Source organism: Trachemys scripta, chromosome 1 (assembly GCF_013100865.1).
Source record: "Trachemys scripta elegans isolate TJP31775 chromosome 1, CAS_Tse_1.0, whole genome shotgun sequence".
Taxonomy (NCBI): domain Eukaryota; kingdom Metazoa; phylum Chordata; order Testudines; family Emydidae; genus Trachemys; species Trachemys scripta.
Window position 1 is genome coordinate 131,136,900 of NC_048298.1, and position 18,582 is coordinate 131,155,481.

At 46.5% G+C, this 18,582-nt stretch overlaps 1 protein-coding gene across 5 annotated transcripts in view; it reads left to right on the plus strand.

The window, feature by feature from the left end:
* TSPAN11 (tetraspanin 11) overlaps positions 1 to 18,582 on the plus strand; it is a 191,439-nt gene that overhangs the window by 151,658 nt on the left and 21,199 nt on the right. Inside the window, exons 8-9 of one of the 5 annotated variants that reach the window (XM_034785264.1) lie at positions 12,378 to 12,486; positions 16,351 to 16,430. The exons of 3 other annotated variants lie outside the window; for them this stretch is intronic. In XM_034785264.1, coding sequence (XP_034641155.1) covers positions 12,378 to 12,458 — 81 coding nt within the window. In that variant the 3' untranslated portion in view covers positions 12,459 to 12,486; positions 16,351 to 16,430. Of the gene's footprint in view, positions 1 to 12,377; positions 12,487 to 16,350; positions 18,190 to 18,582 lie in introns of those variants that run through there. One more of the 5 variants, XM_034785274.1, reaches the window with a different exon arrangement.

The following is an 18,582-nucleotide window of genomic DNA, read 5'->3' on the forward strand; positions in this document are numbered from 1 at the left end:
TGGCATTCAGTTCATTACCTAGACGCTCACTTGGCTTGCTTTTTTTAGGTCCATACTCCATACCGTTGTCCAGGTTCCACTCTAGTGCAATTCTGTCGTCCTGATGGCATAGCTACCACAGAACTTTACTGGGGCAGGGAGCCAGCTGTAAGGCATCAGGCAAGCTTATTTGCCAGGGTTTTCCAAAATATTTGTATTTATTATTCACTGAGTAGATGCAGGCACGTACTCTACTTAGGTGTGTGCACATCCAGCACACCGGAGCCAGAGTACTTTGCCTAGCAATACCCATGGAGCAATGCTCATGCCCTGTAACCCTAGCCCCTCCTCTGGCACTATAAGGGTGGTGCCACTGCAATCCCCTCCATTCCTTCTCACTGCCCATGGCTAGAGTCAGAGCTCTGTGTGGTGGTTTCCTCCTCATGCTTTTGGTCTGAGAAAGTAGTTAGTAGTACCTTAGTTTAAGTGTCATGTTTGTATAGTAATAGTAGTTGGCTGCCCTGTGCGATGCTTTCACAGGGTTCAAGCATTGTCTGTTATGGTTGGGGGCGGGGGGGTCATCCCCAACAGTGATCCCCACACAAGGATCTCAGTGAAGAATGTTGTGTCTCAGTGAAGAATGTATTATAAAGCAGTGCACTATCTGCAAGTTGTTCTCCAAGAGGACTCAGGTGGCAAGAGATTTGCAGCTGAAGCAGACCTGCTGGAACAGTACAAGAGGTCCACGTCTGATCGGCAGTCACCTTCAGATCTGGCAAGTGATGCCACTCCGTGCTCAGGCTGTGGTGTGTCCCCAAAGAGGAAGAGGAGTCATTCGCCTTCCTCTGGTACAGGAATGAAGAAGACCCATAAAACGAATTGGGACCATTCCAAGGCTCGGGGGAGACTTCTCATCTTCTAAGAGGAGTGGTGACCAGTACTGTTCTCCCTTCGGCATGTGGGATGGAGCAGGTCTGTCCCCACCCACTCTCCAGTACTGCGCTGAGAGCAGCAAGAACCCGTACCATCAACTCCGGTTCCAGCCATGGGGCAGCCGTTGATGACATCAGCACCATGAGGGCATGACACTGATGACATCAGCACCAGTGCCAACTGTCTCCATGCTGGCAGCATACCAGGCGGCATCAGACCTGCTTTGCCTCTCAGTCCCAGACTCTCCACTGGTTCAAGAGTTCACTGGTGCCATGGCTTCTACTGCCTCGTCCTCCATTGTGCCCTGCAGCTCGCACCACCCAGGCCTCAGACTGTGGAGTCGAGGCTGGCACAAGGCCCAGCACCAAAGGCCCCCTCGATGTTGGTGCATCCTTCGGCACTGTCATTGTCTTGTTGGCAGATCCCTTCGTTGAGTTTAGTACCACCCTTAGCCTTGGTACTGGCACCTCTCCCGCTACCAAGTGGGAGTGTGTCTCATCCAGTACAACTGTTGCCTAACCCCTGTTCCTTTTTGGCACTGATGCCACCCCCACAGTGGGCATCAGATGAATGTGACCATTTGTTTCCCCTGTCAGGTCTGGCTCCCGCATTGTCACCAGAGAATCTCTGGAACACTCAAGATCCAGGTTGGGTCATCCTCCCCCTTGTTGTTAGACAGGCACCAGAGATTGCCCTCAGATCACCATCGGTACTGAGAATGGCATCTGTCCTGCATTCAGGACCGGGACTCCTGGCCAGGTGCCAGCTGGCCACCAGTGCCTTATCCATATGCCCAGTGGCCTCCTTGGAATCCTGAGGATACTCCTCAGTCCCTGCGGTCTCCTCCTTGATCTGCTCCAGAGCGAGATCACCAGTTCTCACAGTGACTCCCTCTCCCAAACCATCTCAGCTGCAAGCAATGCCTGAGCCCATTCCTCCTGGACCTCCAGGGTTATTCTGACCAGATCCTGTAGTGTAGTGCAAGAATAGGACCATGGCTTAAATTCAGCCAGAGCTGTTCGGGGCAGAGCTCCGGTTAATATTTTCCCTCGGCCTCAGCCTGATGATGTTGGTTTTCAACCAGAGGTCTGCAGCCCTCTGGAGGGTCGTGAGCCAGTTTCAGGGGATCCACAGGGCTCCGCAAGGCTGAAGCTCTGAGACCCCCTGCCCCGCAGCTGAAGCCCCAGATGGGGTGGGGGGAGCATGGGGAGCTCTGGGAAATACTCAGTGAGTATTTAAGTACTGAATAGGACCCATTGTTTGCTCAGAAAAATGCCTCCTTCTCCTCCCTAGTTGACTGTACCATGCCGGAATTGTGTTATTCCTCTGTGCCTGAGGACTTTAAGGCATAACAGGACCTCCTGAGGTATAGGATCACTACCTTGGGTAACCAAAGGCATGAGCTCCTGGGAGAATAGCCCTCCCAATAAATGAGGCTCTTTTGGGGCTTGCAAAGGCCCTATGGAATACTCCAGCTGCATTGCCTTCCACAGTGAAACATTTGGAGAAGCGGTACTTCATTCCCATGCAGGGTTTTGAGGGTTACTACTCCCACTCAGCCCCTAATTCTCTGATGGTAATAGCAGCAAATGACAAGGCACAGCAGGGAAGGTATTAGTCCACCCCTAAGAACAAAGAGTCCAAAAGGGTGGATTTAATGGAGAGAAAGATTTATACCTCCTCTTCCCTACAAATGTGCATTGCAAACCAGCTGGCGTTGTTCTCTAAATATGACTGTCAGTTGGGCAGCCATGTCTAAGTTCGTGGACAAGTTGCCAGAACTCTCCAGGGAAGCGTTTACGGCATTTAGTGCGGAAGGCTGTACAGTGGCCAAAACCTCATTGCCGTTAGCTCTGGCCATGGCGGATGCCTGGGACAGTGATCCAGTGGGAACCTCTTCTCTGTCCCCCCTATTTGGGGACAGGCTGACTCATTTTTACAGTTTTGGGGACCCAATTACAGTGGACAACTGCATCCTAAGCACCATCAGATGGGGTCATGCCATACATTTCTTCTGCATCCCCTCTCTTGGCCCCTTACCCCATTCCTCTTCAGGGACCCCTCTCATGAGACACTGCTCCTTGAGCAGGTCTAGTCTTTACTGGCTCTAGAGGCTGTAGGTGAGGTTCCCCTGCAGCATCAGGGACAGGCTATTCCCAATATTTGCTGGTCCCCAAAGCCCAAGGGAGCAGTGAAACCTATTCTCAACCTCTGTGATCTGAACAAATACATCAGATACATGACATTCTGTATAGTCACCCTAGCAACTATCCTTCCCTCCTTGAATCACACTAACTGGTTTGCTGCCCTAGACCTACAAGACTCTAATTTCCACACAGCAGTCCTTCTGAGCCACAGAAGGTTCCTCAGGTTTGTCATGGCTGACTGGCACTACCAGTACACCATGATGCCTTTCAGCCCGTCCTCTGCTCCCCAGGTTTATATCAAATGCATGATAGTGGTAACAGCAGATAATGTGTGCCAGGGCATTCCCTTTGTGCAGTCCCTACCAACCCAAACTCTTTGTCACCCTTGCCACCTTAATAGGTTGGGGGGTGAATCTGAGGTTCAAGGCCTGTGGTTGGAACAGGAAGCTTCTCTGCATATCAGTGGTCCTGGTGCCTCGTGCCATCAGGCTCTCTGAGATCACATCAGGGACTCAGCGGTGCATATCCTTGCTTACAATACCACTATGATGTATTATGCGAATAGATGCGGAGAGCACATTTCAATGTGCTGTGTCAGGAGGCGATCAAGTTCTGCAGTTTTGCATTGGCAAAAACATTGCCCCTGTGGCGGATCACTTACCTGGGATCCAGAATCACCTGGCAAATCACCTCAGCAGAAATTTCTCCCTGAATCACAAATGGTCCCTGAAGCCCAGCATCTTGTGGTCCAGTTTTGCAGTGTTGAGCATCCCAACAGTCAACCTGGTTGCCACAAGAGACAACAAGAAATGCCAGCTGTTCTGCTCCTGAGTTTTGCAAACTACATGATAAGCATTGCCTGGTGGACTGATTAAAGAACTGTGAGTCAGGAGCTTTAACCTGGCCCTGATACTCACTCTCTTTGTAACCTTGGGCAGATCACTTAGACTCTAAGCTCTGTAGGGCCAGGCCTGTCTTTATTTGTGTGTCTTGTACAGCACTGAGCCCAATTCCGCCACCCTCTCTCCGGCCAGGAGAGCTGGTGAAAGTGATGATAGACTGGCTTCTGCACATATGTGGCTTGAAGCCTCCACCCCAACTCTGTCACGTGTTGGTGTCTTCCCATTCCCACCTGCCATGATGCCTCCCAGTCAGCTACTCTGCACAAGTTCTCAAGTCAGTCCTCCCGATACACGTAGTATGGGATTTTCTAAAAGCACTTAGTGTTGGCCTAACTCTGCTCCCATTGAAGTCATTGATTACCATTGAGCAAGAGTTACGCCAACGCTGAGCACTTTTTAAAATCCCACTCCAGAGTCAAATACACAGGGTAAGGTGAAGGAGGAATGGGTGCATCCTTTTCCCTTTCCCTTACTCCCTGGCTGCCAAGCCCTTCTTGTGCCTAACGCCACGACCCCGCTGATACTTTCCGTGTGCTCACCATGACACACGTGCCATATTGTCATTTTGGAAAGTGATGGTGCATCACTGACTAACCAGGAGGCCAGGTGCTTAAATTTCAAGGCTGGTTCTCAGCTAACTTGCAATAAACAGCCATTGGAGCTAGATGAGCTCCTGCTACCTCACAGGGAGGGGCGGTTGGAGCACTCTCATCCCTGGTTGGAACATAAATGTTGGCATGGACGGTAGTGGCCCTGCATGAAGAAACGTGCTTTGATGATGCAATGGGCCTTGGAGCTAGGAATTTACTGGATTCTTTGTATTAAGCAGTTTACACATAACCCCCTGAATACAGCGGCTAGGATTTTCAAAGGAACCGAAATGAGTGAGGTGCCCAAATCCCACTGAAATTCAGTGAGAGTTGGGTGCCTAACTCCCTTGGGACTTCTAAAGGACTTTCAATGGGATTTGGGCAGCTAACGGCCAGGCTTACATCTTAAAATAAAAATAAACGCTTTAAGCTGAAATTGCTACTTTATTATTTCCCAAGGTTTCTTTTAACCCCAGATTAAAATAAAACAACATAAACCCTGACTCTGCCTGCAGGCCTTTGACATGCTGTGCTATACTCTGCATAGTCCTACAGCTGCCAATCACGTTAACTCAGTCAGACAGGGCCTGTGGTATGGTGCCAAGAAAGCATTATCAGGTGTAGTCCATTAGGGGGTGATGATTAAGAGGAAGGTTAATTATGTGATCTTATTTCAATTCCATTTCCATGAGACATGTCTCACAGAACCTCCTTACACTCCAGTGCATTAACTACAGAGGCCTTCTAATAAGACTCAATCATTATTAAATAAAATGCTGCTTATGCCTCTCTGAGGCTCTATGTTTGATCTAGTTCTCCTTACTGTGTACCTGCTTCTGTGGCCTCATCAGTTCAGTTTTGGAGCCCCTCACAGACAATGGATTTATCCCCACAGCACCTCTGTGAGAAAGGGAAGCATCATGCGCCTCCTTTTACAGATGGGGAACTGAAGCACGGGTAGGTTACATGACTTGCCCAAGATCACCCGACTTGCCCAAGGTCACCCAGCTGGAAGTTTGACCAGAGCCACAAATAGAGTCCTGTTCTTTTGAGTAGAGCTGGTTGAAAAATGTCCAGCAAAACTTTTTTCTGTCAAATTGCCAATTTGTCTAAACCAAAATGTTTCATGGAAACAAGTTTTGATGAAAACTTCATTGGGAAGGTGTCTCAAGTCCAGACTGCAGAAGGAGGGAGAAAGATGGAGAGAATGGAGGAGAAGAGAGATGGAAAGAGACCCCTACATAGCCTAACATGGGTTCCCACACCATAGTATGTGTGACATCTCTGGGGGTACGCAGGCAAAATTGTGTAATGGTGGGTTTTATTTATTATTTTATTTATTGCATTTTCATAATAAGCTACTCAGATGAAGCTTTAAAACTCTGTGGGAATTAATTATTTAAAAAATAGTAGTTCATTTACTTCAAGATGTACCAATGAGAACAGATACACGGAGACGCTGACGTAGAGAGCCCTCACTTCCAGTCTCCAGGCAGAGTGGGTTCAGTTGCCCAGCAACTGTCCAGTCTAACTGAGCTCAGAACTTAGTGGGGGAGGAAAGGGGGGTTCAGTTGTATACGTTGCACTGTAACTATCTCTGTATGTAACAGTGAAATATGGACGGATGGCTAAACGCAGGTAGTGTTAAGAAGAACACCCAAAGTATCATGATGAGAAGGGTAGGAGTGTGCATGCAGCTGGTAGATCTGGAAAGGGGTATGCAATAAGAAAAGTTTTGGAACCTCTGAGCTATAGGTAGGGCACTCACTTGGGATGTAGGGGGCCCAGGTTCAAGTCAGGCAGAGCAGGTACCTGAACTCATGGCCTTCATCTGGGATGTGGGAGACCCAGGTTTTATTCCCTGCTCTGCCTGATTTGGAGCAGGGGCTTCACCCTGAATTCTCTACAGTCTGAGTGCCCTGAAACAGAAATCGTTGTTTTCCAGACAGCCTTGTTCCTGAGTCCCACTCTTGGGTCTTACCCACAAGTCTTCTTACTTTCCCTAGCTTGAACCTGGTTGGAGCAGCTGAATGTGTGATCTGGGGCATCCTTCTCCCAAATGCAGGTGGAAGAGAGCAGCATGATGGAGATTGTGGTTCTCAATCTTGTCCTTGCTCCATTAACCAATTTTAGTTTTTCTTCTTTTGAAACAGTTAGGTTTCAGACACAATTAGGCAGTGAAATTCTCCCAGGAGCTTGCTCTGAACTTCAGCTCTGCGCACACAGCTTCATCAGTTTCTTCTTGGTGATTGTAGACAGGCCACTGGGACAAATGGGAGGAGACTCTAGAACATGTGGATGGAAGAGTCTTCTGCACACTCTCAGCCTAATCACATTCTGCCCTGTCTTCAGTCTTTTTAATTCATCGGGTGTGCAGCGTGGAGGGATTTCCAATCACCATAATTTAAAATACTGATCGTTCCACTTAACCTTTCACTCCGCCTTTGTTTCCTTTTCTTATTTATGCCTTATTTATTCCACTGTCAGCTGTCCTGTCCATTCTGCACAAGTATTTTTTGTCTGCCTGAGATACAGCATCATGCTAATAGGCAGCTAGAGCAAAGAAGCAGGAAGTGGAACTCCAGGATTCTATTCCTGCCTCTGTGTGCCCTGCAGCTCACACCAGCCAGGCCTCAGATTGTGGAGCCGAGGCACATCCCTGTGCCTCCGTTCGCTCAGTAAGATGGGGATAATAGCTCCCAACGGTATCTTAGGGCCCATTAGAGTCGTTACTTCAGTGGATTTTGGATCAGCCTTCAAAGCACAATTAGTTACTTTGAGATGCACATATGAAAGGCACTGTGTAAGTGAAAAGCAGTAGTAGTATTATTCCCTTTTAGCTGAGTCTAGTACACACGTGTGTTCTTAGCATGTTATTGCACATGCTGCCCCCAGTCCATACATGTAGTTATTAACCACTATCATTAGTCTCTCAGGGTTTACGTATTTATGATTTGGAGAGTATTTGCTCAATTTGAAATTTACATGATTTGTTTCCCTGATCTGAAAATCCAGCTTTGTTGTTCTGGCTCTGAAGCCATCTCCAATAATAAAGATCCTGCAATCAGAATACAGCTGCTAATCATGCTGCTGAGGGAGAATAGGCTCTGCAGGACTTAAGGTACTAAAAATGTCTGTCAGTATAGAAGCCAGTGTGAATCATGGACAAAGAAGGTACCACTTTGCAGCTGAATCCTACAAATACCTACCTCTGGGCATAGACCAACACAATCAGAAGTGAGTAGTGCTTTTGTAAGCTTCAGTATTTGGGTGCTCAACCCTTAAAGGGGTTAGATTACATGATGCGTGGGCAACACCCAAAATCACTAGTTACTTCTGAAAATCTTGACCTTAGGTATTTAGGAGGCTAACTCTCATTGAAACTCAATGGGACTTAGACTCAAGTCCCTAAGGGTATGTCTATGCTGCAATTAAAAACCCGCGGCTGGCCTGTGCCAACTGACTCGGGCTCACGGGGCTCGGGCAAAGGGTCTGGTTAACCCCGCAGGGTCCTAGAGCTTGGTCTCTACCCCAAGCCGAAATGTCGACCCCGCAATTAAACAGCCCCTTAGCCTGAGCCTCACAACCTCAAGTCAGCTGGCATTTGCCAGCCACAGGTTTTTAATTGCAGTGTAGACATACCCTAGGTCACTTTTAAAAATGGAACTTTGGGCTGGTCTACACTAGGGGGGGGATCGATCCAAGATATGCAACTTCAGCTATGCGAATAGAGTAGCTGAAGTCGAAGTATCTTGGATCGAATTACCTGGGGTCCACACGGCGCGGGATCGACGGCCGCGGCTCCCCCGTCGACTGCGCTACCGCCGCTCGCTCTGGTGAAGTTCCGGAGTCGACGGTGAGCGCGTTCGGGGATCAATATATCGCGTCTTAATGAAACGCGATATGTCGATCCCGGATAAATCGATTGCTGCCCGCCGAAACGGAGGGTAGTGAAGACATACCCTTTGACTTAGACACGTTTGAGACTTTTACCTTGTACCTTCTTTATGATCTCTTTGGGCTCATCAGGTATTAGTTGGACTGAACATGTTTTTGCTGCACTTTTGTGTATTGTTTCCTGTAAATACAGCACTCTACTAATGCTCCTATGTTTTGGATTTACTTTCATTTTTAGGAATTAGTCCTGTTTACATAGGAGTGCATTTGGGATCTGTTCCGGTATGACCACCTGTGTGCTTGTTTCTTCCTATTTATCGCAATATAACTCATCCACTCATTTTCAGCTTTAATGGGTGCTTCCCTTCCTGCTATGCACTGGAGGCAAAAAAAAAAAAATAATCAGTGCCATTCACCTGCTTACGCCATTATACTAAGGCAAACTTCATTTTCTCCCACTTTCCTAGGTGATAACTAGAGCTGTGCAAAAGTAGAGGTGGGGTGCGGTGCTTTGGTTTAAAAATTTCACCATTTTAGTTTCAGGCAATTTCATGTCACTGAAAATTCATTTCTCTGCAAAATATTGAGCGTCTGGGTTTGCACACTCAGAAATTTCAGCAGCCGTGGAATAGTAGCGGTCTGATTTTTTCTTTTGTACATTGTAAGTGGGGAAAGAGGAGAGGAAAGACAGAGTGAAATATATGGCACTACTACTACTGACTCTCCCATCTCCCTTCTCTCTGCCCCAAGTTTCTTCTGTCAAAGCTGACCCAGCGATGCTCATACGTAAATAGCCAGTGGTTTGACCCCTGGGCCACATGCCTGTTGAGATTTAGAGCTAGACTGTCACTTCATGACCTGCAGCATATCGTTCTGCTGCCCCACAAGCAACCTGGGGGAAAGTGTGACTCAAAGAGTCACAATCTGTCTCCCAGACTCCCCTCTGCTTGCAGGAAGAAAGAAATTGCATCAGGCCTATACTTGGCATGCTGGCCAGCTACACAGACAAGCATATTAGCATTAGAGCCAAAGCTATGTACAGTCCCCAGCCCCTCTTACCCACCTGTGCAGGGGGAGAGGTAGCCATTCTGTGAAGTTTGATTGCCCTCTCTTGCTTCCATTAGTGCTATGGGTAGGCCACACAAATACACCCCCCCTTACTTGCTTGTATAGCCATTGAGCCCTTAGCAAGTTGTGTTCTGTGTCCATTGAGAACAGCAATAAATCAAGTGCCATCGTTTTTGGGGGGGTTTTACCAACTTTTCATTTAAGCAAGAGGGCCATGAAGTGTTTACAATGGAATTTATGCCAAGCAGGGACTAGATCGGAAGAGGTGAGCTTACCTCCAGAGCAGGTGGAGTAAAAGAGCAGTCGGCGTTTAGATGCGGAAGTGTATTCACAATTGCACATACAGAAGAGCATCTGCAGCAGCAACAGCAGCAAATCTGGCCTGTTCCTTACCAGGACGCCATAATGTTCTCATGTCTTAGGCCCGGCATATGCGCAGTGAGAGGTGTGACTAAAACAAAAGAATACATTCACGTAGTGGCAAAGTTACAGACCTTCTGATCTAATTTGCAACCAAGCTCACTTTTCAGTGTTGAAAATGTGCAGGCAAAGTATTACTGAATGTGTCCTGTGCGCTCAATTATACGCTGCACTGAGCATATGCTCTGCTTACATACTGGGGTGAGATGCATAGCTTAAGTTCTCCATATACACACTGGTTGTTAGTGTTGGCCACCATTTCCCACTGCTTCACTGTGAACCACAGAAACAGTCTTTTTCTCCATTAAATATGTCTCACTCTACTTCTAGCAAGTTCTTTTAAAAAAAAAAACCTGTAAATTGCTAATGTTTCTCATTTCTTGTTTCAAATATTTTGCAGCGCTCTAGTTATATGGGAAAGTCATAGTCTAGATCTTATTCCAATTCAGTTCAACCACCTCACTCTTGCCCTCCAGTGGCTTATCATCCAGAAATGGGAATGGATAGCAAACCAGGGAGTTTTCAGGAGCTCCTCTGATTTATCACGCATCATGGATAAAGGCTTTCACAGCTTGATATCTGCTACCAGGCACTCTGCACACCTATGTCTTTTCTAATCCAATCAACAAACAAGTGTTCAAACTGATAAGAATGAACAACAGGCAAGGAAGCATACAAAGCACAATCAAGCTCAATAGAACCTTTACTTATCCCTTAGTTTTGCCTCCACCAAAAATAAAGGCTTAATGCCTTGTATAAATCAGCGTCACTCTGCTTCTGCCTTTCTGTTGTTGACCTCTCAAAGTTCAAGCTCACATCCAAAATCAGGGCTGTAGACTGTAAGAGGACCTGCCTCCTTCTATCACTGATGTGCATGTTTCTTTTATTCTGCATGTCTAACAATCGTTTAGGAGGATGGTGCATTCCATGCTGTTTTAATTCTCATAAAGTTTTAATATTCATTTTATAAGGTTACACTTTGTCCCCACAAAACACTTGGTTTGCAGCAGATGATGTTTTCTCATGCTTTGCTTTCCAGCTGCCTAAATACAGCACTAGTCTATTAATCTGGAAGAGTTCTTTCGTGTGGAAGAAACAAGCTCTATGCTCATTTGATGCCAAAGCTGAATGTGAATGCACTTGTGTGGTATTTTTTATGAGTCAACCATAGCTCTCTTTTCCAAGGACAGTTGCTGCTTTAATGGTGCATGCACTGTGGTCCCTCAGTATAGTCCATTGATGTTAATAGGAGTCCTTCTATCAACTAGGCTTCAAATGAGGCCTGTTATACCTACCTCACCTATAGTAGGCATTGCAGCCATGAAAGTGGCGCTAAATAGGCCCAGTGAGGGGTGGAGAAATGGGTTCTATCCAGACAACTTGCAAGAAAGACAGTTCTTGATTTCATGAATCTCAACATTGTCTAGCTTCTGCTCACGTAGGGAATTATTTTCCTGATATTAAATAAAATGTAATTGATGTTTAATTTTTATTTTTCAAATGGCAGAAAAAAGCCAAAGGTTGTATCTTGGGTAGTCAAATGAGAGAAAACTCCAAGGCAGTTTAGGTTCCCACTGTTCTCTCCGAGGAGTAGTTTATCTACAGAGAAAGCAGTAGGATTTAAGAAAATAATATTGTACAGCTTCAAAAACCCAGTTACAGTAGAGCAGTGGCACTCAAACTATTGTACTGGGTGACCCCTTTCACATAGCAAGCCTCTGAGTGCGACCCCCCCCCTTATAAATTAAAAACACTTTTTTATATATTTAACACCATTATAAATGCTGGCGGCAAAGCAGGGTTGGGGTGGAGGTTGACAGCTCGCGACCCCCCATGTAATAACCTCGCGACTCCCTGAGGGGTCCCAACCCCCAGTTTGAGAACCCCTGCAGTAGAGCCTTGCTCGTTTGTGCTAATGACTCACTGTTGTGAATAACTGACTTGTGCAAATTAGAACCAGCCTCTCTGATACCCTTACTCACATTGAGTAGCAGCTTACTGCTCAAGCAGTCCCATTGAAGTCAATTCAATGATCAATGTGCTTAAAGTTAAGCGTGTGTTCAAGTGCTTTGTTGGATGGGAACCTTTGTGTGCTTCTGCTGTACTGCAAATGAATGTGTATTGATTTTGAAGACTGAATGATTTAAACTATAGAAACAGCTGCTCACTATTTTAATTTCCTTATTTTATCATCAGAGGGTGAAAACTTGTGACTATCTCGCTGTTTCCAAACATACAGATATGTGAAGGAAAAGCCCAAATTGCTACTTTCCTGTGGTCAGCTCCAATTCTTGTCATGAGGAAATTAGAGATTGTGTCATGTGCTAATTTGGAATGAATAGGGGGCAGCTAGTTCAATCCTTTGACATTACTGTACTAAACTAATCTGTTCAAGCCAATCTAACTTGTTTTCCTGACTGTTTTTGTTTATGGTGTACTAGCTGCTTGGTGCAGGCCTGACCGCCTATTTTAACTATGTTCTCTATAAGGAAGAGGAAGAAGATGCGTATTCTGTAATGTGACTGGTTAGCCTTCTTTACCCCTACTATGGTATGGTGTGTATGGTATTCTTTTAAATGCATGCCTGGGAATGCTCTTGTGGCTTGTGACCATCTTGCATGATTCTTTTTGTTTTTCTTGGGTGATTGGTAAAAGACTGTCGGCTCTTTCTGCACAGCACAACCTTACTGAAAGGCGGGCTTGCAATGGCTTTGCATGAGATTTGCCTGCCTTTGTGGAGTTGTGTAAGAGAAAATAAGCACTAAGAATGATTAAATGTTTGTAAAACATAACATAAGGCCTAATCTTGCAAACCCACCCTTCCAAGACCAACCCTTACATGAGCAGTTCCACTGAAGTCAATGGGTCTACAGTGGCTCCCTTTTACTTTTTAATGGCTTTTGTGGCTAACTAACAGTACAGCAATGTTAGTAGAATTCTCCAAGTAGTCCTTTTGCTATAGGGAATAAAGTTACCTAATTGCAAAGGCCAAGAGCTTAGCAGGATTCCAAAAAAGGATTGGCTGTTCATACAGATAATGAGAAGAACCACAGTTACATTAGATAGGATACAATAAATTACAAGGGATATAAACCTTCATGCTTAGAAATTTTCCCTATGGGCTGGTTATTCCTTAATTGTCCTTTACAGAGTTTCTTGTATCTTCCTTGGAATTACTGTCAGCGACAGAATATTGGGCTAGATGTACCACTGGTCTTATTTTGTCTGGCAGTTCATATGGGAGAAATCCTGATCCCATTGAAGTCAGCGTCAAAGCACCCATTAACTTCAGTGGGGTCTGGATACGATCTTATGTTTGCACAAATGTTTAAAGCCACTGTACTCTTTTAAGTAAGGATTACTCATTGCAGGATCAGGCCCTAAACAAAGACAAAATCTCTTCAATTACCAGCAATTACCCCATCTCTTTGCTGTATCCACCTGTTGTCTCTCATCATAGATGTAGATTATGAGCTCTTATATATTGGGCCGAGGCCAATGGGCCCCTGCTCCTTCACTGGAGCATGTAGGTGCCATTGCAATACAAATAATAACAAAGCCATGGCACCAGCAGTAATCAGTTGTGTGCCATTTTTCAACCCAGTGGTGAGTGGAGCCAGCTCTGATTGCCAGGACTGGACCTCAGTCTGAAATCTCTCCTGCAACAAACAGGTCTTTTTGTTATTTCTGTTTAGAGCTGAGCCTCTGTGTGGAATCCAGCAGCACTTTCAGGTTTGTGGACCTAATTTTCATATACACGAAGGTTGCTCTACAGCGCAGAGAGACCTTGAAGGGGGAGTAAATGACATTTACACTCACCCTAAGGCTCTTTTCCACTCCTAGAGCTGTATAGAGTGGCTCTGGTGTAAATGAGAATCAGGCCCACTGTGTTTACTGTGCACTGTCAAACTAGTAATAAGCTGTCTTGTCTGTGAGTTGGTTGTAGAGCTTTTGCAGCTCCCTCCCTTGCTCCGGCAGACCCCCCCCTGTCATGGAACTGGAAAACAAGCACCTGCTTCAGCTTCATGGAGATGCTCTGTTTAAATGACCTGCCAAGAGAGTCTGACGGCAATTAAGTCAAGATGTGCATCAAAGCCTTATTAGTAGAAGCAGCTGAGGCAGAAAACGGACGCGACAGCAGATCCACATGCACTGCACGCACATTCAGAGGGCGAATGCCCTGCTTTAGCAAATGAGCAAACTCGAGATTCTCTAGCATTCAACATGAAATTTGCCCCAGAGCAGAGACAGCCACTTCAGAGCCCCCACATCACTGAAGTGCTGCATAATGGAGTAGAGATCTGGGCCACATGCAGTGGGATTAATGGAGTCCTGTTGGGAACGGGGGGACTGGGAGGGTGAACCATGCCAGAGGAGCAGACTTCATGCTCAGCACAGTGCTCATCGCTGCAGGGTCCACCTGCACCAGGCAGGAAGGGGTGAGGCATGGGCTGGCCAGAAAGTCCCATCCAGTTCAGGGCCTCTGGTCCTTTGCCCCACAGAGGACTGCATAAGGCCCAGTGGTGGTTACCATGACTGAAGCAACTTTTGTGGATCATCTCCTCAACTGCCCCATAGTTTGGGGAAGAATATTCTTCCCCTCCCTCCCAACCCCCCAAATCTGCCCTATGCCTGGCCTAGCTGCAGAGAACAGGTGCTGGGACCCGGATTTGTGCTTTAGCACCAAATCCCATTCTCGAAGTCAATGAAAATTTGTCATCGATGTCAGCAGAATCAGGATTTGGCCCCATGGGTTTAAGAGGTGGGTGTGGCCTGGCCTGGGTCCTCTGCATTGGGCTGATTTACAGCTCAGAAATGCAGTAAAGCGTAAAATATCATTTGCACCTTTGCTTGTTTGCCAAGACCAAGATTCTGTGTCTACTTTCCTCTGAATGACGTTCCAGCTCCCTAATGTAGCTCTGGTTAGGCTTCTGTATATGTTCTGTCTAAGCACAGACAAGATCTTGATTTGTAACAGTCGGGATTTTTTTGCCTAATCTCTGCAGTTATTAATCTACATCTCTGGAGATATCCAGAGTTCTGACAATACGGTCAGTGCTCAAGGAACAATCAGATTGTTCTCAAATTAAATTAGACTGGTTTGGGGGGTGGTTAAATCCTTTTCAACTTCGGAAATACTCTTCTTTTCAACTAATTTTGCCTGGCAGCATGAAAAGTCTCAGTCATCCAAGAAGTAAGCAGTAGGGTCAGGGGGGTGAAAAGGAGAAAGCCAGAGGAGCGCATACAAGCCTTGAAAATATATGTTCATTACCAAGTGTCAGCACGGGAACTATAAATAGAATGGTGATGTTAACATTCTGGAGCATGGAAAAATAGCTGCCAGAAATTAACCTACTGTAACAAACAAGACAAAGGTAAGAAAAAAACAGCTGAGGAGATGGATGCAAAGGACTCCAGTCAGGACACAGATGCTGTCTTTGAGAGATCTGTCGACATGGCTTTCCTTGACAGGGTCTGATCCCGCAAGCCTCCCCCTACTCCCCCAACACCAATGGAAATCATATGTTGAGGGACAAGGATTAGGTGCTTCTCTTGTTCCACTTGGAAAGGAAATAGCTGACATGCTGATGTGTTGGGGGCAGGACAGCACCTATGTTTTGTGCAAAGTAGGACAGGCAGGACATCATCCAGCCTTATCCTACCTGTGACTGGATACCTAACCTCCATACACCAACAATATTCCCCCAGTTGCCAAGCAATGGCAAAAGCTGATCCGATGCAGAGTGCAGTGAGCAAAGTATAGTGGGAAGAGCTGGTCTCCAGCACAATGTGTCAGGCCCAAGGGCGGATGGATGGGAAGAAGCTGAGACGGGAACAGAGGCCTAAGAGTGCTGGGAGAGCACATGGTCAGTGAATCTGGTCTGAGATGCTGAGCTCTGTTAGCCCTAATGCTGCCCCCACTAAAGTCAATGGGGAAACTCACAGTGGCAGCAGGATCAGACTTATTGACTTCAGTGGGGATGGTAGCATTCAGAGCCTCCCAGGATGTGCTTGGCACCTCGCAAGGGTGCATCTCAACAAGCAGTACCTTTACCAGAACCATTAATTGTCTGGCAGCAGGAAGAAGGGCCCCTGGATGTGCAGTGAGCTTGGGCCTAAAGTCCACCCCTGTGGTAGGCGTAGAAATCAGGCATCATAAGAGCTTGTGGTGTTCTGTATAAGGAATCTTTGTTGTTGACGTTTTAGAGTTCTGTTTGTCAATACGGTATTAGTGGAAAAATAAAATCCATATCTGACTGAATGGAAATTTGATTACTATGCAAATAAAAAGGCCTTTTAAAATTTTTTATTTTGGTTCCATGAAATTGGATTAGCTCTGCTAATGTGCATTAGTGTTGTCCATCCACTACTGACGTGGTACAATAATTTATTTTTGTTTTGTTTTAAACACAGAGCTGTGGGATGATTTTTACCTGCTGTCTACACAGAAGAATTAAAATGGACTCTTACTGAAGACTAAAAGTCTCCGCTCTCTTTGCCTTAATGCACAATCTAGAGAAGCAACATTTCAACGTGTATCAGTATTACCTGTGCATGCTTAATGGGCATATTTATAGCCTCCTTCTCTGTTCATGTTGATATGCCTTAAATCGAGATGAATTTTAGCAAGTTCACTGCCTGGAACACTTTCCAATCCACCTTGAAATAATTCTTAACTGAGAAGAGAAAAAAATATTTTCTATTGTTTTTTGGTACAAGATTTTTTTTTTTTTTTAAAAAGCGTTACTACTCTTATGCAGTATGATTTGTAAGGACATTCTTTTGTAGCTCCACAATCTGTATTGTTCAGTGACAGTGCATCCGCTGCATATTCATCCCAGATTTTCTTAGTTTAACAGAAATATCTTCATGACTATAGGATATTTTAACTTGAGCAACTAGCTTTATTTTTTTAAACGAAGGGATTTTTTATATTTCAGAACTATGTCAACTTTTTGCTGTTTAGTATTTTTTTTCAATCTGTGTCTGTCTCCCTCTCCCTCCAGGTCCAGTTGAGGCTGCACGGCAGTCACAGCACCTTTTGTGTCAGACAGAGAGTAACAGACTGGCCCTCCTGCCAGAGCTGCACCAGGAATAGCCCAGCAGAGGGCACTATATGAGTAGACTGGATGCATTTCAACTAGATTTGATTTAGAACAGTGGTTCTCAAACTGCAGGTCATGACCTCGTTTTAATGGGGTCGCCAGGCCTGGCTTAGACTTTCTGGGGCTTGGGGCCGAAGCCTGAGGTGGGGCCGAAGCCTGGGTGATGGGGCTCAGGTTACAGGCCCCCTGCCTGGGGCTGAAGCCCTTGGGATTTGTCTCTGGCCCTCCCGCCTGAGGTGGTGGGGCTTGGGCTCAGGCTTCGGCCCCACCACCTGGGGTCATGTAGTAATTTTTATCATCAGAAGGGGGTCATGGTGCAATGAAGTTTGAAAACCCCTGATTTAGAAGTATGTTCAATTATAATTTAGGGCCTCTGGGAAGATTGTGAGTAGGAGGCAACAGTGGGAGAGTATCCGCTTTTGCATTGCTCTTGTTGCTGTTCCATATTTGTCTGAAGTGCCTCCGTTAGGACTTTTAGCTTTACTGCTTTATTGCAGACTACCAGCACAAACCTAACTGATAAAAGAGGAGATTTTGTGCCCAGCTTAGGGATCCTGATTCAGAGGAGAAAAATCTCTTTTTAAAAAGGATTTTGAAATGCTACACTACATCATTCAACTGTTTTCTGTCATCAGAATAAGATGCATTATATCAACTCCACTTAGGTATAAGGGTTATTTTGCTAATAAGCCCTACAGTTACTAAGAACAAATAAAAAGAAATAGCATTAAAAACAAATCTGAATTGCTGTCACTTTGCTGTGATTGCCAAATTGCTCAGAAACCACTTTGACGAGCACAGGATGGATAAATGATTAGATAGGTGGAATGGGTGCCTAGATGGAACAGATGGCTAGACAGAATAGATAGATGGATGGCGAGATAGAATGGATGGCTAGAGGTGCAATACATTTTCTTTCCGATTCTCTCTTTCAGGACAGTGAAATTCTTTCAGTAACAAATGATTCTGCTGCCACATAGTTAGTTCTTGATTACGCAGTTGCAAAATAGAAGGAAATCCCCACTTCTTTATATGAATGTAAATGATGTAGTGTAGGCATAGCCTAGGGTTACCACATTTTGAGCTTCCAAAAGGAGAACACTCCACGGGGCCCCGCCCCCAGCCCCGCCCATGCCCCGGCCCCAACTCCGCCCCTTCCCCAAAGTCCCCGCCCCAACTCCGCCCCAACTTCGAAGATTTGATTCGCGGGAAGCCTGAAGCAGGTAAGGGGGGTGTGGGGGGAGGAGGCGCGGCCCAGGCTGGCCCCCGCAGCGTCTCCAGCCTGGGTCGGCTCCGGCCCTGGGGTGCCGGTGCCGGCCCTGGGGTGCCGGTGCCGGCCCCGGGCCCGGCCCCTGGCCGAGCACCCCCGGCCCGCCCAGCACTGCCAGTCCCCGGGCCCCCAGATGAGCACCCCAGGCCCGCTCAGCACCCCGCGGCGCTCAGCCCCGCCGGCCCCCGGCACCGCCGACCGCCGTCACCCCCGATCGCTGGCACCGCCGACCGCCGGCCCTCGGCGCCCCCGGCGCTCGGCACCGCCAAC